General features: G+C 44.8%; 1 protein-coding gene across 3 annotated transcripts in view; it reads left to right on the top strand.

The window, feature by feature from the left end:
- Nucleotides 1–3,585: 3,585 nt before the first annotated feature.
- Nucleotides 3,586–24,677, top strand: part of ZFP1 (ZFP1 zinc finger protein) — a 31,117-nt gene continuing 10,025 nt past the window's right edge. The window contains exons 1-3 of one of the 3 annotated variants that reach the window (XM_024978881.2): nucleotides 3,586–3,697; nucleotides 10,747–10,839; nucleotides 10,933–10,991. In XM_024978881.2, coding sequence (XP_024834649.1) covers nucleotides 10,977–10,991 — 15 coding nt within the window. In that variant the 5' untranslated portion in view covers nucleotides 3,586–3,697; nucleotides 10,747–10,839; nucleotides 10,933–10,976. Of the gene's footprint in view, nucleotides 3,698–10,746; nucleotides 10,840–10,932; nucleotides 10,992–14,440; nucleotides 17,324–24,677 lie in introns of those variants that run through there. The other 2 variants (XM_024978880.2, XM_003587201.6) reach the window with 2 other exon arrangements.

A 24,677-nucleotide genomic window follows, 5' to 3' on the forward strand; every position in this document is an offset into this window, starting at 1 on the left:
TGCCTTTAGTGCAAGGGACACCAGTTCAATCCCTGGTCTGGGAGGATCCCGCATGCCGTGGCACAGTAACTAAGCCTGTGAGCCGCAACTATTAAGCCTTTGCTCTGGAGCCTGTGAGCCACAACTACTGAGCCCGTAAGCCTAGAGCCGGCGCTCTATAACAAGAGAAGCCACCTCGGTGAGGACCCGGCTCACCGCAACTAGAGAAAGCCCATGTGTAGCAACGAAGAACCATCACAGCCAAAAATAAATAATAAAATAAATGAATGAATACACATTAAAAACTTTTTTTTGCCAAGTTGTTCCAACCCTGGGTATCCTTACTCTTTTAAAAATTGTCCAAACTGATAGGTCAAAATGATATTACATATGTTATCATATTGCTTTTCTTTGATTTTGAGTAAAGAGAAAACATTTTAAAAATATTTCTTTAGTTGCATCGGGTCTTTTAATTGCAGCATACGGGGTCTTTGGTCTTGATGCTGGATCTTTCGTTGGGGCAAGCAGATGGGCTCAGGCTTGGTTGCATGTGGGGTCTTAGTTCCCTACCACGGATCGAACCTATATCCCCTGTTTTGCAAGGTGGATTCCTAACATTGGATCATCATGGAAGTCCCCTCTGCCTGCCTCTTGCTTGAAGAAAACTTTTGTCTTGTAGGCCTTCCCCAAGGTTCAAGGAGCAAATTTAATCCAAGAAATACAAACATAAAAACAGAGTCAAGCAAGTCAAAATAGTAATTGTTTAACCATTAGACAAATTCAGGGACCTTTAGTTACTCCTCAAGGGCTGTAGATAATATTGTGAACCATATCCTTGAGCTACTTCTTGAAACCTCCACCAGATAGAAGAAGTTAACTAAATATTGACCACAAACATGTAGACCCCAGACCAGTTGAAACCAGAAGGTTGGTGAGTCAATCAAGGGAGACTCCTGATTACTTCATCACCAGTCAATCATAAAAATGTCCATGAGCTGATTACCCCACAACCTTCTCCTTCACCCTGTCTTTGCTTTTTTAAGATTGATTTGTTTATATATTTTTGGCTGTGGGGGTCTTCATTGCTGCGTGTGGCTTTCTCTAGTTGCTGAGGGCGGGGGCTGCTCTCTAAACGCGTGTGGGCTTCTCATTGTGGTGGCTTCACTAGTTGTGGCGCACAGGCTCTCAGGCGCTCGGGTTTCAGTAGTTGAGGCTAGAGGCTCTAGAGCCCTGGCTCAGTAGCTGTGGTGCATGGCTACAGTTGTTCCACAGCATATGGGATCTTCCCGAACCAGGGGTCAAACCCACGTCCCCTGCATTGGCAGGTGCACTCTCAACCACTAGACCACCAGGGAAGCCCCATCCTGTCTTTAAAAAATTTTCCCTGAAAGACATCAGGGAATTCCATTCTTTGAAGCAGTATCTGACCCTACACCTTGCTTGGCCTTGCCATAAACTCTGCACTTCTGTTTACCACAACCTGGCATCACACATTGGCTTCAGTGTGTGCATACAGACCCAGGTCTGGTTCAATAACAGTAGATTTTGAGACCGTATATTGTTTAATTGAAAACTGGTTGCTCCACTACACACCTATGAGTATGGCCAAAGTCCACAACACTGACAACAGCAAAAGCTGACAGGGATGTGAAGCAACAGGAACTCTCATTCATTGCTGGTGGGGATGCAAAATGGTACAGCCAGTCTGGAAGACAGTCTGGCAGTTTTCTACAAGGCTATATTCTCACTATACAACCTAATCATTGTGTTCCTTGACATTTACACAAATGAGAAACATTTTATTTCCATGCAAAACACTGCACAGGGATGTTTATAGAAGCTTTTATAATTGTCAAAACTTGGAAGCAGCCAAGATGTCTTTCAGTTGCTGAATGGGTAGATAAAATGGTGGTACATGCAGACAATGAAATATTATTCAGTGCTAAAAAGAAATGAGCTGACAAGCCATGAAAAGACATGGAGGAACTTTAAATGCATATTACTAAGTCAAAGAATGGAGAAGGCAATGGCACCCCACTCCAGTACTTCTGCCTGGAAAATCCCATGGACGGAGGAGCCTGGAAGGCTGCAGTCCATGGGGCCGCTCAGAGTCGGGCACGACTGAGCGACTTCACTTTCACTTTTCACTTTCATGCATTGGAGGAGGAAATGGCAACCCACTCCAGTGTTCTTGCCTGGAGAATCCCAGGGACAGGGGAGCCTGGTGGGCTGTCGTCTATGGGGTCACACAGAGTCGGACACAACTGAAGTGACTTAGCAGCAGCAGCAGCAAGTGAAAGAAACCAACTTAAAAAGGCTACAAACTGAATGATTCTAACTATATGACATTCTGAAAAAGACAACTGTTAATAGGGAAGAAATTTTGTATTCTATTACAAGTTAATCACTAAAGGGATATTGCCTCAAAGCTTACATTATACATAATCACCCATCTCTGGGAACCCTGCTTCCCAGGTCATGTGCATTAGGCTAAAATACCTTTCTTCAGCTCACTGGAAGCACCTTGACCAGGCCCACCTGTGAATAACTGCACGAAGAAGAAATTAACATATCCCCTCCAGAGGCTGCCGGGAACCTGGAACTGTTTGACTCCACTCCCTCCCCTTTTATGGGATGTATAAAGGATGCCCGAATCAGAAAGTAGGCAAGATGGTTCTTTGGGACATGAGTTTATCATCTTCTTGGTCTGCTTGCTTTCCCAGTTCAGTGGCTATTCCTTGCCCCAACAACTTATTCGTTGACTTATTGGTCTTCCGTGCAGCTTGGACTCGGTAATAATCCTAGCGGTACAGTACAAAGGTCAGTGACTTTCGGGGACTTAGGGAGAGGGAGGGAAGGAGGAATAGATGGAGCACAGGGGAATTTGTGTGCAGTAAAACTACTGTGTGATACTATGGTGGTGGATACATGTCACTGTATGTTTGTCAAAACCCATAGAACGTTCAACACCCAGCGTGAACCCTAATGTAAACTATGGACTTTGGGTGTCTTGTCAGTGTACATTTAATTGTAACAAATATACCACTCTGGTACTGGGTGTTGATAGTGGGGGAGGCCATTCATGTGTGGGCACACGTGGTACATTGGAACTTTCTCCTCAAATTTTACTGTAAATCCAAAACTTAAAAAAAAAAAAAAAAAACCCTACTAACAGCACATGGTACCTTTATGGCCAGTTTTATTTATTTTTAGTATCAGAAAGGTAACTTAATATGTTATATATAGTTATCTTTGAAAGGTGAGATCATGGGTGATATTTGCTCTATTTTATACATATTTTCTAATTCAAATGCTGTGATCATAGATTACCTGTGTAACCTTTAAAAGCCAGGATTCCTATTTTGGGGGAGGTGGTGATTGTAACTCATACTCCCTTTGGTGGAAATGAGGTCCAGGCCAAGGGATTATCATGGTCAACACTCATCCGATCGGCTGAACAAGGTGAAAACTTTCCTGAGAGTCCCTACGGTGTGGCCCTGCGGGCTTATGGGAAATGTAGTCCCGAAGTTTGACGGACCACCCCTCGGAGGACCCTGGGACGGCGTGCAGCCCCTTGCATGTGCGCATGCGCACTGCTGCGAGCGCGCCGGTGGCCGCCCTTCCCCCACCTGCAGCCGCGAGTAGGTGACAGGGCCCCGGTCTTCCCACCGTGACCCAGCCTGGCCCTGTGCCACGAGCGGAGGCTGTGCCCCTCCAGGTAGGAGGGGGCCTGCCAGGCCGCCCCGCGGGGCCGCGGGGGCCGAGGGGCAGGGGACGAGGGGTGGGCTCGTGCCCGCGCGCGGCGGGAGCCCAAACTTCGGAGCCCCTCGGGGCGGCGACCCTCGGGGCGGCGTCGGCGGCGGCCCGGCGCTGTCGGCGGCGCGGGGCCGGCGGGGCCGCCCGGCCAGACGTGCGGGGGCGGGGACGGCGCGGCGGCGGGCGGCGGCGCGGGCCGGCCTCCCTCTCTTTGTCCGGCGGGGCGCCTCCGACCGGCCGCGGAGGTCTCCGGCTGCGCCGCCGCGCTCTGGGAGCCGGCGGGCGGGCGCGCGCGTGACCCGGAGGGCGGTGCGGGGCGAGGCCGGGGCGGGGCCGGGCGCGCCTCAGAGCGCGCGGGCGCCGCGTGCGCCACGGCCGCAGCCTCGCCGAGGAGGGCGGCCGGAGCGCCCTGGCGAGGCGCGGGCCGCGCGGAAGGCGACGCCGCGACCTCCCCGCCGGGCCCCTCAGCCGGGGCTCCCCGAGGCGCGCCCTCTCCTGCGTCTTCGCTCGTTCCCGCGCTTACCCGAGGTGGCGCAGCCAGCTGGTTCTGTCACACGAACGACAAACATTTTTTATTTTGCCTCTTAATTTTGCTCACCAGTAGTTTTTACCGTGGAGGCGTTACGGTTTTTTCTGTGGTTGAGTTACTGCTCTTCCTTTATTGGACACCCCAAAACCTTCACCATTTTGAGATTATACACCTTTGCTGATGATTCCCACTGATACTTTAGAATAAATTATATTTAAAAAATCTGTTCGTGCTTCTGTGATCCAGTTGATGGTTACATTTAATTAGGGGGGATGGACACCTTTATAATGTTGGTTCTTACTATAAGCGTTCCCATTTGTTCAAGTCTTTCATTTTTTTTCCCCTTAGGAGCACTTTGTAAGTTTTTTCATAAATATTTGCGTTTTTATATTATTGTTCTGTAGTAATTTATTGCTATGAAGATGGAATCTTTTCCCCATTATTTCATCTTTTTTTCTCTCGTATTTGATATTTCCCACTTTGCTTATTTATGTGTATTTGAGATTGCTCCTTTTTCTCCTTAATTAGTGTAGCTAGTGGTTATTATTTTTTTAATTGCAAAAGAGTAACTTTTTAATGTCTGTAGCATCTGTAGTAATGTCTCTCCCATTATTACTGACATTGATTTTAATCCTGTAACTGTCCTCTAAATACTGCTCTAGCTGCATCCCTTAAATTCTGGTATGTTTTGTTTTTCATTTCCATTCAGTTTTTTAAACTTCCCTTGTGACTTTCTTTTTCACCTGTTAGTTGTTTAGAAATTTGTTGTTTAATTTCTAAACATTGGGGATTTTCTAGATCTTTGTCTATTACTGAATTCTAGTTTAATTCTGTTTTGGTTAAAGAATATACTTTGTTACATAATTCAGTTCTTTAAACCTTGTTGACTTGTATTTCCCTGGAGGTCCAGTGGTCCACTTGCCAATGCATAGGACTCGCTTCAGTCCTGGGAGGATTCCACATACCTGGGGCAGCTACTGTCCATGCTCAGCGACAAGATAAACCACCCCAATGAGAAGCCTGCACACTGTGACGAAGAGTGGCCCCCACTCACTGCAATTAGAGAAAGCCTGCTTGTAGCAGAAGACGCAGCACAGCTAAAAATAAAAAATAAAAGTTTTGTTTTATTTTATGGCCAAGGATATGTTATACCTTGAGGATGTTTTTTATGTACTTTAATGACTATTGTACTGTTAGTGGTAGAGTTTTCTGTAACTACTAACTGGGTCAGGTTTGTTGGTAGTGTGGTTGTTTTTCTGCATCTTCACTGGTTTTCTATGTACGTGTCTTGTCACCTGAGAAAAGAATCCTGAATTCTTGAGCTACTATTGTGGATTTTACCTATCTTTTCTTTCAGTTTTATCAACTTGGGGTTCTTATATTTTGAAGTTCTTTTGTGCATAAGCATTTAGGATTGTTACGTGTTCTGGTGATTTGATACATTTATCATTGTCATTTATTGCAGTGACATTATGTAATGTCACACTTTATCCCTGGTAATTTTTTTTGTTCAGTCTACTTTGATATTAATCAATCCAGCTTTCTTTTGATTAATGTGTGCAAGGAATCTTTTCTTATCCTGTTACTTTTTTTTCCCCACTGTGCTGCATGTCATGCAGGATCTTAGTTTCCCAACCAGGGATTGAATCCATGCTCCCTGCTCCCTGGTTAAGTCCAGTCTTAACCACTGGACTGCCAGGAGAGTCCCTCTTCTTTTTGTTTTGATCTAGCTATTGTTGGTGAAAATTCAATTAACAGTCAAGTTAAGAAAATTTTATTTGAGCCAACCTGAGGATTATAACCCAAGAGACAGACTTAGGAGCTCTGAGAACTGTTCTGCCTATTAGATGTTGAAGGAATAGTCATATACTTGTTTTTGAACTTTTTATTTTGTATTGGAGTATAGCTGATTAACTGGAGAAGGAAATGGCAACCCACTCCAGTGTTCTTGCCTGGAGAATCCCAGGGACGGGAAGCCTGGTGGGCTGCCGTCTATGGGGTCGCACAGAGTCGGACACGACTAAAGTGACGTAACAGCAGCATAGCTGATTAACAATTTTGTGATAGTTTCAAATGAACAGCAAAGGGACTCAGCCATACAAATACATGTATCCATTCTCCCCCAAACTCCCCTCCCATCCAGGCTGCTGCATAACACTGAGCAGAGTTCCCTATGCTATCCAATAGGTCCTTGTTGGTTATCCATTTTAAACACAGCACTGTGTACATGTCCATCCCAAACTCCCTAACTATCCCTTCCCCTCAGCAACCAAACCAAGTTTGTTCTCCAAGTCTGTTGAGTCTTTTTCTGTTTTGTAAGTTTATTTGTATCATTTCTTTTTAGATTCCACATATATAAGGGATATTAGACACTCTTCTGACTACTTCAGTCAATATGACAATCTCTTGTCCATTTTTGAGACAGAGGATCATTTATCAAAATGACATACTGACATAAAGTTCACCAAGTCCACAGTAGTTCAACTAAGCATGTGCAGAGTGAACCTCAAGTCATCATGACCTCTTACAGAGTTGAGAAAGAACATTACTCTTTTAAGAAGTTACATTGCTCGAATCAAAAGAAAACAGATTTTTATCGCAAGTAAGCATTCCTACCTTTGAGGTGGTCTGGTTAATGTGTAATGCAGATGGACGTATCATACTAAACAGGGAAGGAGGAGGCTCAAATAAACTTATTGAGTGAATCACAGTGAACTTTTAAATATATTCCACTGCTTTGTGTGTAAGGTAAGATCCTTAAAACTATACTTCCATCAACAATTTCATCATCTCATCTTTTATGCTATTAATGTCATATTTTACTTTTACATATCCTATAAGTTCACAAAACTTTTCTGGTCTTTTTGGTTTAGACAATTAATTATCTTTTAGATTGATTAAAAGTAAGGTAAAATGTCTTTATAGTTCTCTTCATTTTAACCACTCCCAGAGATCTTTATTTCTTTGTGTAGATCCACATTTCTGTCTGGTATCCCTTCTACCTGAAGAACGTCTTTAAAATTTTTTATTGTAGTATAGTACTACTGGTAATGCATTCTCTGTTTTTGTTTGATAAGGTTTTTATTTCACTTTTTTTTTTTTTGGTGAGATATATTTGCTGGGTATAGAATACTGGATTGGTAGTTTTTTCTTTTTTTAAAGATGTCACTACATTGCCTTCCAGCTTATATAGTTTCTGATGAGAAATTGTGATTTTTTTTAATGTTGAGTCCTCTGTACAGGCAAACCTCCGAAATAGCATTCAGTTCCACATCACTGCAATAAAGCAAGTCACATGAATTTTTTGTTTTCTCAATTCATATAAATTTGTTTACCTTTATACTGCAGTCTATTAAGTCTGCAATAGTGTTATGCCTAAAAAAATGTATATAACTTTACTTACTTTTAAAATATTTATTTATTTGGCTGTGCTGGGTCTTAGTTGCAGCAGGCAAGATCTTTGATCCTAGTTGCAGCGTGTGGAATCTTTAGTTGTGGCAGGGCCGTGCCTGGTTGCTCATTGGTAAAGAATCTACCTGCCAATGCAAGAGACTTGGGTTCTATCCCTGGGTCAAGAAGATTCCTTGGAGGAGGAAATGGCAACCCACTCTGGTATTCTCACCTGGAAAATTCCATAGATGGAAGAGCCTGGTGGGCTCCAGTCCATGGGGTCATAGAGTCAGACTCGACTTCCTGACTGAGCCCACACACAGGATCTTCTGGTTGGAGCCTGTGAACTCTTAGTTGCATCATGTGGGATCTTGTTCCAAAACCAAGAATCGAATCCAAGCCCCCTGCTTTGAGATCGTGGAGTTTTAGCCACTGGACGACCAGGGAAGTCCTCTACATACCTTAATTTAAAAAGGCGTTATTACCGGGACTTGCCTGAAGGTCCAGTGGCTAAGATTCTGTGCTTCCAACTCAGGGGGCCTCGGTTCAATCCCTGGTTGGGGAACTAGATCCCACATGCCACCACTAAGAGTTTGTATGCTGCAATTAGGAGATCCTATTCAGCAATGTGTGAACCGTGAACTTCCTGATGTTCAAGCTGGTTTTAGAAAAGGCAGAGGAACCAGAGATCAAATTGCCAACATCCGCTGGATCATCGAAAAAGCAAGAGAGTTCCAGAAAAACATCTATTTCTGCTTTATTAACTATGCCAAAGCCTTTGACTGTGTGGATCACAATCAACTGTGGAAAATTCTGAAAGAGATGGGAATACCAGACCACCTGATCTGCCTCTTGAGAAATCTGTATGCAGGTCAGGAAGCAACAGTTAGAACTGGACATGGAACAACAGACTGGTTCCAAATAGGAAAAGGAGTTCATCAAGGCTGTATATTGTCACCCTGCTTATTTAACTTATGTGCAGAGTACATCATGAGAAATGCTGGGCTGGAGGAAGCACAAGCTGGAATCAAGATTGCCAGGAGAAATATCAATAATCTCAGATATGCAGATGACACCACCCTTATGGCAGAAAGTGAAGAGGAACTCCAAAGCCTCTTGATGAAAGTGAAAGTGGAGAGTGAAAAAGTTGGCTTAAAGCTCAACATTCAGAAAACGAAGATCATGGCATCTGGTCCCATCACTTCATGGGAAATAGATGGGGAAACAGTGTCAGACTTTATTTTTCTGGGCTCCAAAATCAGTGCAGATGGTGACTGCAGCCATGAAATTAAAAGACGCTTACTCCTTGGAAGGAAAGTCGTGACCAACCTAGATAGCATATTCAAAAGCAGAGACATTACTTTGCCAACAAAGGTCCATCTAGTCAAGGCTATGGTTTTTCCTGTTGTCATGTATGGATGTGAGAGTTGGACTGTGAAGAAGGCTTGAGTGCCAAAGAATTGATGCTTTTGAACTGTGGTGTTGGAGAAGACTCTTGAGAGTCCCTTGGACTGCAAAGAGATCCAACCAGTCCATTGTGAAGGAGATCAGCCCTGGGATTTCTTTGGAAGGAATGATGCTAAAGCTGAAACTCCAGTACTTTGGCCACCTCATGCGAAGAGTTGACTCGTTGGAAAAGACTCTGATGCTGGGAGGGATTGGGGGCAGGAGGAGAAGGGGATGACAGAGGGTGAGATGACTGGATGGCATCACTGACTCGATGGATGTGAGTCTGAGTGAACTCCGGGAGTTTGTGATGGACAGGGAGGCCTGGCGTGCTGCGATTCATGGGGTTGCAAAGAGTCGGACACGACTGAGAGACTGATCTGATCTGATGTCTCCACTAAGATTGAAGATGCTGCATGCTGCAACTAAGACCCAGTGCAGCCAAATGAATAAATAATTAAAAATGTTCTTACTACAAAGTGCTAACCATTAACTAACAGTGCTGAGTTGCCACAAACTTTCAATTTGTTTTTTAAAAAAAGCAATCTGAAGAGCAATTAAAAAAGAAAATATGTCTATATGGAATCTGTCAGGTTTTTTTTCTGGCTGCTTTTAAGAATTTCTCTTTAACTTTGACTTAAATATGATATGTCCAGGTGTGTCTTTGTTTTGCTTTTTGATACTTAACCATCTTTGGATAAATTATCCTAGTTTCTTGGATCTGAGGTTTGCTATTAGCCATTTTTGGAAAATTCTTGGTTAATATGTCTTCAAATACTACTTTTAAAAATATTCATTTATATATCTGGCTGTGTTGAGTCCTAGTTGCAGCCCGTGGGATTGTCATTGTGTCACGTGGAATCTTTTGTTGCGGCCCCCAGACTATAGTTGTGGGTACGGGCTCAGTAATTGGACTGAGCATGCTTAATTGCTCTGAGGGGCATGGGATCTTACTTTCCCAACCGGGAATCAGGCCTGCACCCCCTGCATTGGCGGTGCGGAGGCTTAACCACTGGACTGCCAAATTTTGGGCAATACATTATTTTTGAAAATAATTATCTATGTGTTTACCTGTGCTGGGTCTTAGTTGGGGCACATGGGATCTTCAGTCTTCATTGCAGCATGTGGGATCTTATTTTTAGTTGTGGCCTGTGGGATCTAGTTTCCTGACCAGGGATTGAACCTGGGCCCCCTGTACTGGGAGTGTGGAGTCTTAGCCACTGGACCTCCAGGGAAGTCCCTCCAATACATTTTTGTTAGACCATTTGATATTGCACTACAGCCCTTGGATTCCTTGTTTTGTTTTTTTTTTAAACTTCCTCTTTGTGTCTCAGTTTAGGTAATTTCTTTGGACCCAATTTCTTTGGGTAATTTTTCTGTCTTCAGATTTACTGAAAATTTTCTCAGCTTTGTCATAGCATTGCATATTGAAGATGGCCTTTCAACTCTGTTACTGCATTTTTTTTTAGCATTTCCATTTTTTTTTCTTGATGGTTCCATCTCCTGAAGTTCCCTGTTTGTTAATTCATTTTGTAAATCTTTTCCACAAAGCTTTAATATATGAATAATAATTTTAAATTCCCTGTTTGATAATTTAACCAGTTATGTTTTCTGCTGTTTGTTTTGTCAGTTAACAATTGTCTTAGTCTTACCTTTTCAGATGTTCCATAATGTTTGATTGAAGGTGGGTTCTGCCAGCATGATCCAAAGGACTAGCCCATGAGGTGGAATTTTCTCAGGTGACGTATAACAATTTATAAACAAGTCATTCTGGAAGTTCTGAGGCAAGTCAGACCTTTAATAATAATACCTTCTGTTTTCCTTTCTTCCAGTTCTGCCTTCATAGTTCTCTGTCTTTATCCAAAAGCTGCAGAAAATGAATAAATCCCAGGTGAGTTGTTTATTCCTAACTTTTCTGTGCATTTGAGGAAATATATAAGGACCTAGAAAATGAAATGAAAGGTATAAATGAGTAAAATTCAGAAAAACATAGTAAGAATAATCAATACCAGCAGACAAAAAGTAAAATCAAGTTAATCAGGTATTTTAAAAAAAGTTAAAAAGTAAATCAAGTTAATTAAGCAATTATTGCATTGATTATGAATACCATTTCCTTGGTTCTCGAGTATTAGGTATAAATTAGTTTTATGAACATTCATATAGATTGTGTTTTGAGCAGCATTCCCAGGAAGAAAAACAGGTTATTATTTTATCTCTAGTTTATTCATATAGCATTCTTCAGGGTAATACAGTGTGTATTTTATTTTTCCAGTGAGATTAACTTGATGCCAGAAAACTCACTAAAGAGCTGGATATGTATTTAAATTCTCCCCCTAACTTACACGAGTTCCGTTGTCATTACTTTCTTGAGTAGCATTCCAGAGTGTACTTCTACATATTACACAAGTATAAGTACAGATTATCATGAGATGGCATACTAATTATACTGTTCTGTTTATATGTGTTTTGTTTTGCTTTTAATGAATAGACTTCATTTTTTTAGAATAGTTTTGAGCTTACAGAAAATTTGAGTGAAAAGTACAGAATTCCTTTCCTCCCTCTGCACACATGGTTTCTTCTCTTATTACCATCTTGCATTAATGTGGTATAGCTGTTAAAATTGATGAGCCAATGCTGATACTCAAACTAAAGTTCATAGTTTACGTTGCTGCTGCTAAGTCGCTTCAGTCGTGTCCAACTCTGTGCGACCCCAGAGATGGCAACCCACCAGGCTTCCCCGTTCCTGAGGTTCTCCAGGCAAGAACACTGGAGTGGGTTGCCATTTCCTTCTCCAATGCATGAAAGTGAAAAGTCAAAGTGAAGTCACTCAGTCGTGTCCGACTGGCGACCCCATGGACTGCAGCCCACCAGGCTCCTCCGTCCATGGGATTTTCCAGGCAGAAGTACTGGAGTGGGGTGCCATTGCCTTCTCCGATAGTTTACATTACGATTTGCTTTTGGTGTTGTGCATTCTGTATGTTTTGACAAATGTGTAATGACATGTATCCACCATCATTGTATGTTAGAGAATAGTTTCACTACTCACAAAATCCCCTGTGCTTCATCTAGTCCTCCTTCCCTCCCTTTCCTTGAGCACCTGGCAGAATTGGAGGGGCAGTGAAAAAGATATATATTACCTATATCACTGGTTTCCTCTTCCAGAATGTTATACAGTTGGAATCAGTCAGTATGTAGCCTTTTCAGACTTCCATTAACAATCTGCATTTAAAGTTCTTCCATGTCTTTTCATGACTTGACGGCTTATTTCCTTTTAGCACCCAGTGATATTTCATGGTCTGAATGTACCACTATTTATTTACCCATTGAGCAATTGAAGGACATCTTGGTTGCCTCCGGGTTTTGACAGTTACGAATTAAGCAGCTATAAACATGTCTGTGTAGTGTTTTTATGAATGTAAGTTAATCATTTGGGTAAATGCTAAGGAAAACTAAAGCTGGATTGTACAGCTAGATTGTACAGCAAGAGTAGTTTGTGAGAAACTGCTCAACTGTCTTTCAGAGTGGCTATAATATTTGCATTCCCACCAGCAGTGAGTGACAGTCTGTGTTGCTTCACGTCCTTGCCAGCATTTGGTGTTGTCAGTGTTGTCAACTTTGGCCACTTTCGTAGGTGTTTTGCAGTATAATTTGATAATTCTCTGACATCTTAAGTATCTTTACACATATTTACTTACCATCTGTATATCTTCTTTAGTGAAGCACCTGTTAAGGTCTTTGGCCCTTTAAAAAAATTTTTTTTTTACTGAAGTATAATTGATGTACAATGTTGTGTTACTTTCTGCTGTACAGTGAAGTAATTCAGTTATACATACATATGCATTCTTTTTAAAAAATATTCTTTCTCATTATGGTTTATCATAGGATGTTGAATATAGTTCCCTGTGTTATATCTTGGGACTTCGTTGTTTATCTGTATGTAATAGCTTACATCTGCAGACCCTAACCTCTCACTCCATCTCTCCCGCAACCCCTGCCGCTTGGCAACCACAGGTATGTTCTCTGTGGGCATGATTCTGTCTGTGTTTCGCAGATAGGTTAGTTTGTTCTGTTTTTTAGATTCCGTACATAAGTAGTTTTATATGGTATTTGTCATTCTCTTTCTGACTGACTTCACCTGGGAGTCTGTTGTGTGTGGACCACTCGTGGATTCCAGTGTACTTAAGTATCTGATCTCGTTTGGATTCTCTCCCACCGTAGCTCATGACAGAGTGTTGAGCACACTTCCTTGTTCCATCCAATGCTTGTTCGTTTTTCTTTGATGTATCTCCAGGTGTCTCTTTGTGACACTCTATCTGTGTCTCAGTGTGTATGGTTTCATCCCAGTCTCCTTGGTCATCTCTTCAATCACTGTATATTTGCCTTTTTTAAGCCTAAGCTTTTGTCTAACTCTGGGAGTCTCTTTGCATTTCCTGAATTAATTCATTGTATTTATTTTTAGATTGAGGCTTTAGGGAATTCCCTGTGCCATTTGTCTTTTCAGATTGCATTTGTAAGGAATTCCCTGAGCCAATTGTCTTTGTCTCATTTACTTGATATAGTCTGATCATCTCCTGTATCTACCATGTTGTTGCAAATAACATGATTTCATTCTTTTCTAAGGCTGAGTAATTGTTCATGGCATATATGTAGCACAACTTCAGTATATAAAGCTCACAGATGTTGTGGTTGCTTCCATATCTTGGCTGTTGTAAATAATGGGTTCCTGAATGTTGGGGTGCCTTATTTCATAGTATAGTTTTCCATGCACATAGGCTTGGACAATCTCACTGTAGGTCTGGGTTTCGTTTTAAAGGAACCTGCATAAGGTTCTGCATCTTGTCTCAGCAATTTTCATTCCCAGAGACAGTGGAGGAGGGTTCCCTTGTGGCTCAGCTGGTAAAGAATCCTCCTGCAATGCGGGTGACCTGGGTTCGATCCCTGGTTTGGGAAGATCCCCTGGAGAAGGGAAAGGCTACCTGCCGGGGACCAGCCCCGGCTGATCCAGGGTATTCGAAGGAGAGACGGCATAGGCGAGGATCAGGATACGATAGCTTCAATTAGGTATTAATTAAAGATATAAAGAGTAATAGAATAAGGATAGCTCAGTAGGAAAATTCAGTGGAGAAAAGAGGCTGAGTAGCTTGGTTTACGCGGGAGACCAATAAAACTTCAAGACAAGAAGTTTGCACCACTTACGTAGGCCGCAGGCGTCCTTCCGTTCTCCCGAAGGAGAGGAGACACTGAGGCCTCCCCGGTCGGATCTTAGAAGCCCAGGCATAATTAGTAAGCATGGTGGGTTCCGCGCTCCAGATGGAGACTCAACCAGAGTGAGAGAGAGAGCGACATGGGGAGACCAGTATTTCGAGAAACTGATCCCAATTCTTTATTTTCCAGAGTCTGTTTTTATACACTGAGATGTTATACAAAAGTCACGTGGGGACAGCAGTCCTGACTTTTATTAAAGTCAGGTGCTTCACACAAATGTATACAGAGGTCTTAGGGGTGTTACATCATCTTCTGGCCAGGGGGGCCTGCTGACAATTTACGACCCTCTCCTTGTGACAGCGGTCAGTCAATCAGGACACTTATTTCTCCAGGGCTGATTAGTCTCAAAACAGACGCCACCCAAGTAAAGTTACATTCCTACAGGGTGAGGGTGTAGTGGGTTTTAGTTAAGGAAAGAATTTACTTAGCCTAAGGTCTAACGTGATTAATATCAAAGGTTAATTCTATATATTCATTAATGTGTGTAAGGGCAGGGGATATGGAGACTTAGCAACAAACATTGGCTCAACAAATGAAAAACCCTTCACCAACACAATTTCTAATTAGCCCACTATACTTATAGTTTTCTAACTTCTCTAAAGAACCTGTTTTTAGAGGGTTTAAAGCATCTCGTGCCTCTCACGGTTAGGAGGCTGTGAGCAATCACATGTGGCCGGACGAGCCTGTCAGGCAGGCTAGAGAACCTTCAGAGGAGTTTGTAGGTTAAAACACTCTTATCACGCCCAGGAATTATTATAAACTGGAGCTCTAAGTTAACTCCTTCTCCAAAAGAGGTGGTGGGGGACAGCCCCCCGTAAAGTCAGAGGTGTAGGTGAGCACAAAGTAGTAAAGTAGGCAGGCTCTGGTTATGGGGGTAGATGCTCGAGGAGTTCCAGGGGGACTCCTGAGGCTCGATCCCGCCTTTGCGTATGTCGAGCCTCCTTCCTCATGACCTTTGTCACGGGCGGAGTACCTCACTCTGGCCCCCAACAGCTACCCACTCCAGTATTCTGGCCTAGAGAATTCCAGGGACTATGGAATTCTATGGGGGTCGCAAAGAGTCAGACACCACTTTCACTTTCAGTATTTATCCCTGTGTTGGGATATTATGGCCGCTTTGGTGCCTTGGCGCCGGGAAAGAGTGCCTTTCTGAAATGTGGGGTGCCTGTGTTGTTTCAAAGGATGCATTTCCCTGAATATAGGGCCTGGTGAGGGCTTGCAGGATCTCGTGGTAGGTGCTGGTTTTGTTCTAAAGGAACCTGCAAATGGTTCTCCATCGTGGCTGGTCGCGATTTCCATTTCCAGGAGCAGTGGAGGTGGGTTCCCTTCTCTCCCTGCAGGTCTCCAGCATTTATTGTTCTGATTTGCTGGTGAGGGCTGCCTGATGATAGTTGGTTGTAGGTTTGCTTGGCATTTCTCTAAGAATTAGGAAGGCGGAGTTTTTTTAGAGGTGCGGATAATTGGTTTCCACTAAGTGTGAGGAAAATTTACTGTTTGCAGTTGGGTTTTGAAAGTCAGGCCTGTTTTGAATTCTATCTCTCTGAGCTACCGTAGGTTATTTGTTGAGGGCAGGGTCATTTAGCTTAATCAGGCAGGCTTCTGACTGGGAAGAGCGTGTTCAGTTCAGTCACTCAGTCGTGTCAGTTCAGTTCAGTTCAGTTGCTCAGTCGTGTCCGACTCCGTGCGACCCTGTGGACTGCAGCACGCCAGGCCTCCCTGTCCGTCACCAACTCCCGGAGCTTATTTAAACTCATGTCCGTTGAGTCAGTGAGGCCATCCAACCACCTCATCCTCTGTCGTCCCCTTCTCCTCCCGCCCTCAATCTTTCCCAGCATCAGGGTCTTTTCCAAGGAGTCAGTTCTTCGCATCAGGTGACCAAAGTACTGGAGTCTCAGCTTCTGCATCAGTCCTTCCAATGAATATTCAGGACTGACCTCCTTTAGGATGGACTGGGTGGATCCCCTTTCGGTCCAAGGGACTCTCAAGAGTCTTCTCCAGCACCACGGTTCAGAGCCCCTGCTTTGACGATTTGTTCCAGGAAACGGCCACAAGGCAGAAGCACTTTTGCCGGCTGTGGTCAGTCAAGTGGGCACCTAGAACCCAGCCAAAGTCGTGTTCCTGAGTTGTAAAGTAGCGTGCACACTGCCCGAGTAAACACCAGAGAGCGTGGGTGTCATTCCTCCATGCCCCTTTCCTCACAAAGCCCCCTCACCACCTCCGCCTGGCCAGAGCCATCTCAGCCACCAGAAAGCTGCGCTGTTGAGGCTGTTTCCTATATACGTGGATTCTGTAAGGAAGAAGTTGAAATTGGGAACCCCCCCACCAGGAGAAATGGAGATGGGGACTTGTTAAAATGCTTCCAGCCCAGAGTGGAAGTGGGGGGACTCGGTGCAGTAGCCCCGGTGTGGGTGCAGGAGCGCCTGGCAGTTTGGTCAGCTGTGGCATGTCCCAGAGGGGACCAGGCGCTGTAGATGCAGTGAGGGCTTCTGCCCCGCACACCCTCTGCAGCCCTGGAGGCGGGCTGCGGGCTCCAGGGGTGTGCCTGCGCTCCAGTCACCAGGCCTGAGGGGGATGGGGTATGTGTCTGTTTTCATTTCCTCCTGTCCCTGTAATGTGTATTTTGCACTGGAGTCTACTCAATTCCTGTTATCGTGTTTGTTTGTGGTGGAACAAGAAGTGGATTCCTTTATGTTCATGCATCTGTTCTTTTTGGATTCACTTCCCCTGTAGCTGTTGACAGTGTTGAGCACACTTCCTGGTTCTGCCCAGTCTGTGCTTGTTCATTGTTCTCTGATGTGTCTGTGGGTCTCTTTTTGACCATGTGTCTGTGTCTACGGTGTACTGTTGAATCCGAACTTCCTCAGTGATCTCCGCACCCCGACCCCGACCCCCAGGGTCCGTCTTGTGTTTGATAACCTTACATTTGTTGTGTGACTGGGAGTCGGACTGTGTTTGCTGGTAAGTCTTAGTTGATTGTATTTTTCGATTCCACCTGTAAACAATACCCTGTGCCATTTTTCTCTGTCTGATTTTCTTGACACACTGTGATCATCTCTCGATTCCACGTTGCTTCAAATGGCATTTTTTCATTCTTTTCTATGCCTGAGTAGTTGTCCGAGGCATATATGAAGCACAGCTTCAGTATTTACCCGTGTGCAAGGACTTTATGGCTGCTTTGGCGCCTTGGCGCCGGGAAAGAGTGCCTTCCTGAAATATGGGGTGCCTGTGTTGTTTCGAAGGATGCATTTCCCTGAATATAGGGCCTGGTGAGGGTTTGCAGGATCTCGTGGTAGGTGCTGGTTTTGTTCTAAAGGAACCTGTCTCCATCGTGGCTGGTCGCAATTTCCATTTCCAGGAGCAGCAGAGGGGGATTCCCTTCTCTCCCTTCAGGTCTCCAGCACTTATTGTTCTGATTTGCTGGTGAGGGCTGCCTGATGATAGTTGGTTGTAGGTTTGCTTGGCAATCTAAGAATTAGGGAGGCAGAGATGGTTTCAAGGTGCGGATAGATGGTTTCCATTAAGCGTGAGGAAAATTTACCGTTTGTATTTGGTTTTTGAAAGTCGGTCTGTTTTGAATCCTCTCTCTCTGAGCTACCCCAGGGTATTTCTCGAGGGCGGGTTCGGTCAGCATCCGGCAGGCCTCTGTGGGGGAAGCGCGTGTTCGCCCCTGGCTTGGCGGTGTTGTTCCAGGAAACGGCCACAGGGAGGCAGCACTTCTGCCAGCCGCGGTCTGCGCGGTGGGCGCCCAGAACCCGAGCCTTCGTGGCGTTCCTGAGCCTGACGTGGTCGTCAGGGAGCGTGCAGACCGCCTGAGGAATCGCCGCAGAGCCTGAGTGCCCTTCTTCCGCGCCCCTTTCCTCTCACAACCACCCTCCCACCCGCACCCCCGGGTCTGAGACGGCAAGAGCCATCTGAGACCCAGAAAAGTCCTGTTTTGAGGCTGTTTCCTATGTAGGAGAGACTGTAAGAAGTTGAACTTGGGAACCCCCCTAGCAGGAGAAATGGAGACGGGGGACCTTTCCAAGTGCTTCCAGCCCAGAGTGTCTAGTATTATGGGGATGCAGTAGGCCGGGTGTAATGGCACCCCACTCCAGTACTCTTGCCTGGAAAATCCCATTGACGGAGGAGCCTGGTGGGCTGCAGTCCATGGGGTCGCTAAGAGTCGGACACGACTGAAGCGACTTAGCAGCAGCAGTAGCAGCCCGGGTGTAGGTGTAGGTGTGCCTGACTGTTTGGTCAGCTGTGTTCTGCTCCAGAGGGGACCAGGCTCTGTAGATGCAGTGAGGGGTTCATGTCCCGGCAGTCCTCTTTAGCGCCCCCAGCCCCCTGGTATCCAGCCCTTAGATCCTAAGCTGCTGGGTCCCCAGGAGTATGACCACCCAGGTCACCGAGGCCTGGGTGGACGAGAATGGTCTTTTTTTTTTTCATTTTCTCCTTCCCATGTAATTTTTTTTCATGGAAATATAATAGTTTTACATTGTTTTTAGTTTTAGGTAGAAGAAATTTATTTAGTTATATATGGAGTTCTAATCAAGTTGGTCTTGAACTTATCAGAATCTTTAAAGTCATATATTCTGTATTGTAAGAATATTTACTAAGTTAAAAAGAAGTATGCCGAAGACTCCATATTGTCCGGACTCCTACGCCATCACTGTTGTTTCCTCGCTGCAGTCAGATCCGTGTTTGGTCCATTTCCTGGTCTGTCCTGCTGAGGGAGCTGGGAGGATGTACCAACAGTACCCCGCCCCCCCCCCCGCCCCATTGGATGTGCTGGCTGTTTCTTGTGCTCGGTACCACATACTGTTGTCCATTAATGTCCTTCTACAGCTAAGGCTGTCCTTGGACACTGGAATCATGGTGAGCTGTCTTTCCTCTGATAAAACTGGAACGTTACCTCATCTCCACGGATCCTTTCGCAGGGGTTCCCACCTCCATCCTTCCTCTGGTTCCACCTCCTGCTCACAGGTCCTAACAGGTCGTTTTCCCGGGACTGGAATGTATTCAGGGATGACAGTAACGAGGAGGACATAGTGAGCCTCAAGTCGGTGGTGGTTTGGTCAGGTGTGTTCACTCTGATTTCCATGTCACAAACCAGACTTTCTCTGTGGCTCACTTTTCCTGAGACCACAAAATGGGCTGAAGGAAATTCTGAAGCCTTCTGGCCGTTTTTCGTAGCAGCAACTCTTACACTGGTGCTTATGGGCACTTCTGTGTACTGGGTCTGCCCTGCCTTCAATGACAGGTGCCCTCACAAAAATACTGTCGGTAGTTGAAAACGACTTCAAATAGAGAAAGACTTAAGAAACCAGTTTCAAGAGTTAAATTCTACTCACATTGTTTAAGAAACCAAGAACATGAAAAGATTTGTAACATTGCTAATTTGGGGGTAAATGCCAGTCAGCAATACAATGAGCTGCTCCTCTGGCACCATTCAGAATGGTCCTCCTCACAAAAACTACAAAGAAGAAATACAGGCATGGGAGAGGGTAAAAGGGAACCCTCTCTAGGCTTCCGGTGGCCATGTCAGTGGTAACAGCCACTAGGAAGATCAGTGTGGAGCTTCCTTAAAAATCTTAGAAGAGGTACTTCTCTGGTGGTCTGATGCTTCAGGCTTAGCTTTCCAATGCAGAGGGTGGGGCTTCGATCTCTTGTCAGGAAGCTGGGATCCCAGATGCCTTGTGGCAGTAACAACCAAAACATTACACAGAAAACAATTGTAACAAATTCAATAAAGGCTTTAACGATGGTCCACATTAAAAAAAAAATCTTTAAAAAGTTCTAAGACTAGAGCTGCCAGATGATGCAGCAATCCCATCCCCAGACCTGTATCTAGGAGAAGGACAACCGGAAGAGACACACGCACCCCGGTTCTCTGTGGCACTGTCGTTAGAAAGGATGTATTTATCTGGCTGCCTCAGACCTTAGTTATGGCACAAGGCACCCTCAGTGTGCACTGCAGCATGTGGGATCTAGCTCCTTGGCTGGGGATCACATCGGGACCCCTGCATCAGGAGCTCAGAGTCTGAGCCCCTGGGCCACCAGGGAGCCCCGCTGTAACACTATTGACAGTTGCCAAGAGTGAAGCACCAAAGTGTCCACCAATAGATGAAAGGATAAAGATAAAGCCAATGGAATACTATTGGCTCATGAACAAATCATGCCATTTGCAGCAACATGGAAGGACCCAGAGATGATGCTGTTGAGTGATGTAAGTCACACAGAGCAAGGCAAATGTGAGATACCGTTTATAGGTTGAATGTAAAAGTTGATAGTAATGAACTAATTTGCCAACAAGAAAGTCACAGCTATAGAAAACAAACTTATTGTTACTAGAGGGGAAAGACAGGACAGTCGGACAAGCTAGGAGGTTGGAATATACATACATTCTTGCATATGGAGAAGAGCTAATCGACAGGGGCCTATTGTACTTACCTAGATGGAAAAGAGTCTAAACTGAATATGTAGACACCTGTCAGCGTGAGTCAGGTTGGTGTACACAGAACAAACAGCACTGTAAAGCAAATATTCTCCAGTTTAAAATACAGATATTAATTCAAAATGAAAAACAGAAATGCCTGCTATATTCCCTTGGGCCCTGCTCACCCAGGCTGGTGTCACATCCCTGGTGCCTGAGCAGACTTGAGTCCCAAGGCTGGACTGTCATGAAATACAGGGTGTTGGGGAGGATGTACCAAGAAACGTGTCCCCTTTGACCTGTAGTGCCTGGTCCCCTCTGCATGGAACCACAGTCTTCCAAGTCCAGGGGCAGCCAAAACACGACTTGGGCAACCACAGGAAGGTGGACCTTTTGGCCTGGAAGAGATCTGAAAAGTCACCTCATCTCCACCTCTCCTTGTCATGGGGTGACCTGCTGGATCCAGGGTATTCGAAGGGGAGACGGCGTCGGTGATTAATTTAAATATTCATCAAAGATATAAAGAGTAATAGAATGAGGATAGCTCAGTGGTGAAAAGAGGCTGAGTAGCTTGGTTTACGCAGAAAATCAATATAACCTGTGACACCAGGTTAGCTCTGACCACGGAGGCCGCAGGTGCCCTCTCGAATAGCGGAAGGTGCCCCACCTTAGACACCTTCTCGAGTGGGTCTTAGAAGCCCAGGCAAATAAATGGTCGCAGAGGACCTCCACGCTCCAGATGGAAACTTCAGCCATGAGTGGAGTGCCTCTCGCTGTCTCCTGGCAGTGAGAAAAGAATGACATGGGGAGACCAAGCTTCGGTGAGCAAGGCCCGTAGCTTTATTTTCAACAGGGGCTTTTATACCCTAAGTTGCACATAGAGGATAATAGGGGATGTGAAATCATGCAAAGTCAGCAGTCTTTGATCCTTATCGAAACCAGGGTTTCTTTCCTGCAAATTTATCGTACACAAATGGTTTCGGTGATTTACATCATCTTCTGGCCAGAAGGCCTATTAACATTTTATGACTCTTGACAAAGGTTTGTCAACTGTAAGACTTATTTTCTGTAAGAGTAATTATTTTAAGGTTTGGCGCCATGCTCCGAAGGTGTTAGATAAAGTTGCATTCCTATAGGGCAGAGGTGCAGTGGATTTACAACAAAGGAAAGAATTTATTACCTTAAGGTCTAAAGTTGCTAACACCAAGGCCACTATTTATTTTTTCTACATACCAATTATATTAATTAATACACATTCAAGGATACAATACAGGGGATGTGGAAACTTGGCAGCAAGCATTGGCTCATCAATGAAATCTTATTCTGACAGTTTCTAACTCTTTGAGAGGCTCTAAGCTATTTGAATATCTTAAGCTTCCCATGCCTCTCAGGGCTGAGAGACTGTAAACAATCGTATGCATAGCTGTAGGAGTCCTGGTAAACTTGTCAGGCGAGTTAGAGAGCTATCTGAGGGGTTTGGATTTAAACACTCCTAATGCCCAGGAACTTTATTAACTGGAGCTGTAAGTTAACTCTTTGTCAGAGAGAGCGAGATGGTGGTGGGGGACAGACCCCAGTGAAGTCAGAGGTGAGAGCACAAAGCAATAAAGTAGGCAGACTCTGGTTTTTTGGGCGTAGATGCTCAAGAATATCCAGGGGGACTCCTGAGGCTCGATCCTGCCCTTGTGTATGCCGAGCCTCCTTCCTCATGACCTTTGCCATGAGTGGAGTGCCTCTTGCTGTCTCCTGACAGTGACCATCTCCAGCCTGCCCATCAGAGCTGCCCCCCCTCTGATGACAGTACCCTTAACAGGTTTTCAGGGCTAGGGGTCTGTCCGGAAGATGAAGGGTAAGAGGTATGAGACTCATCAGGCCCTTGGGTGTTTGGTCAGGCATACCCCACTGTAATTTACCACGCAGGAACAGGACCTTCCCTCCCTCAGGCTCATATTCCCGGAGTAACCAGAATGGGGCAAGAAGAAATCCTGCCACCTTCTGGCCATTTCTTATAAAAACAGCTTTAAAGTCAGTGCTTAGGGGCACTTCATAATCATTAGACCTTTGGAGCTGTAAATGACAGGGGCCCTCAAAAAATGTCTTGGGTAGATAATCATAAACAACTTCAAATAGGGTAGGCTTTCAGGAACCCAAGTTCAAGAGGTAAATTTTACTCATGAAAAGCTCCTCAGCATTGCTAATTATGGGGGAGATACAAATCAACGCTCCAATGAGGTGTCCCCTCCAGCAGTCAGAATGGCCGTCATCAGTCTGCACACAGGAAATGCTGGAAAGCCATGGAGAAAGGGATCCCTCTTAAGCCATTGTTGGGAATGTAAACTTGGTAACAGTCACTATGGAGATCAGTATGGAAGTTCCTTTAAAATCTAAAAACAGACCTGCCAGATGATTCGGCAGTTCCACTCTTGGGTGTCTATCCAGGGAAAACCACACTTTGAAAGGGCACATGCTCGCAAGGTTCACTGCAGCACTGTTTACAGTAGCAAAATGTCCATTGCCAGATGAATGGATAAAGAAGATATGGTAGAAATATTCTGCAGCCATAAAATAAAATAATGCCATTTTCAGCAACACAGATGGACCTGGAGATAATAGTGAAGTAAGTCAAACATATAAAGGCAAATATGATACCACTTACAGGTGGAATCTGAGTCAAAGTAGCTCAGTCATGTCTAGCTGTTTGTGACCCCATGGACTGTACAGGCCATGGGATTCTCTAGGCCAGAATACTGGAATGGGTAGCCTTTCCCTTCTCCAGGGGATCTTTCCAACCCAGGGATCAAACCCAGGTCTCCCGCATTGCGGGCGGATTCTTTACCAGCTGAGTCACCAGGGAAGCGAGTGGGTTCAGTTCAGTTCAGTCGCTCAGTCGTGTCCGACTCTGTGCGACCCCATGAATCGCAGCACGCCAGGCCTCCCTGTCCATCACAAACTCCCGGAGTTCACTCAGACTCAAGTCCATTGAGTCAGTGATACCATCCAGCCATCTCATCCTCTGGCGTCCCCTTCTCCTCCTGCCCTCAATCCCTCCCAGCATCAGAGTCTTTTCAAATAAGTCAGCTCTTTGCATGAGGTGGCCAAAGTATTGGAGTTTTGGCTTCAGCATCATTCCTTCCAAAGAAATCCCAGGGCTGATCTCCTTCAGAATGAACTGGTTGGATCTCCTTGCAGTCCAAAGGACTCTCAAGAGTCTTCTCCAACACCACAGTTCAAAAGCATCAATTCTTTGGCACTCAGCCTTCTTCAGTCCAACTCTCACATCCATACATGACCACAGGAAAAACCATAGCCTTGACTAGACGGACCTTTGTTGGCAAAGTAATGTCTCTGCTTTTGAATATGCTATCTAGGTTGGTCATAACTTTCCTTCCAAGGAATAACGTCTTTTAATTTCATGGCTGCAATCACCATCTGCAGTGACTGGAGCCCCAAAAAATAAAGTCTGACACTGTTTCCACTGTTTTCCCATCTATTTCCCATGAAGTGATGGGACCAGATGCCATGATCTTCGTTTTCTGAATGTTGAGCTTTAAGCCAACTTTTTCACTCTCCACTTTCACCTTCATCAAGAGGCTTTTGAGTTCCTCTTCACTTTCTGCCATAAGGGTGGTGTCATCTGCATATCTGAGGTTATTGATATTTCTCCCGGCAATCTTGATTCCAGCTTGTGTTTCTTCCAGTCCAGCGTTTCTCATGATGTACTCTGCATAGAAGTTAAATAAGCAGGGTGACAATATACAGCCTTGACGTACTCCTTTTCCTATTTGGAACCAGTCTGTTGTTCCATGTCCAGTTCTAACTGTTGCTTCCTGACCTGCATGCAGATTTCTCAAGAGGCAGGTCAGGTGGTCTGGTATTCCCATCTCTTTCAGAATTTTC

The sequence above is a fragment of the Bos taurus genome, chromosome 18 (genome assembly GCF_002263795.3).
Source record: "Bos taurus isolate L1 Dominette 01449 registration number 42190680 breed Hereford chromosome 18, ARS-UCD2.0, whole genome shotgun sequence".
In the NCBI taxonomy this organism is placed as follows: Eukaryota; Metazoa; Chordata; class Mammalia; order Artiodactyla; family Bovidae; genus Bos; species Bos taurus.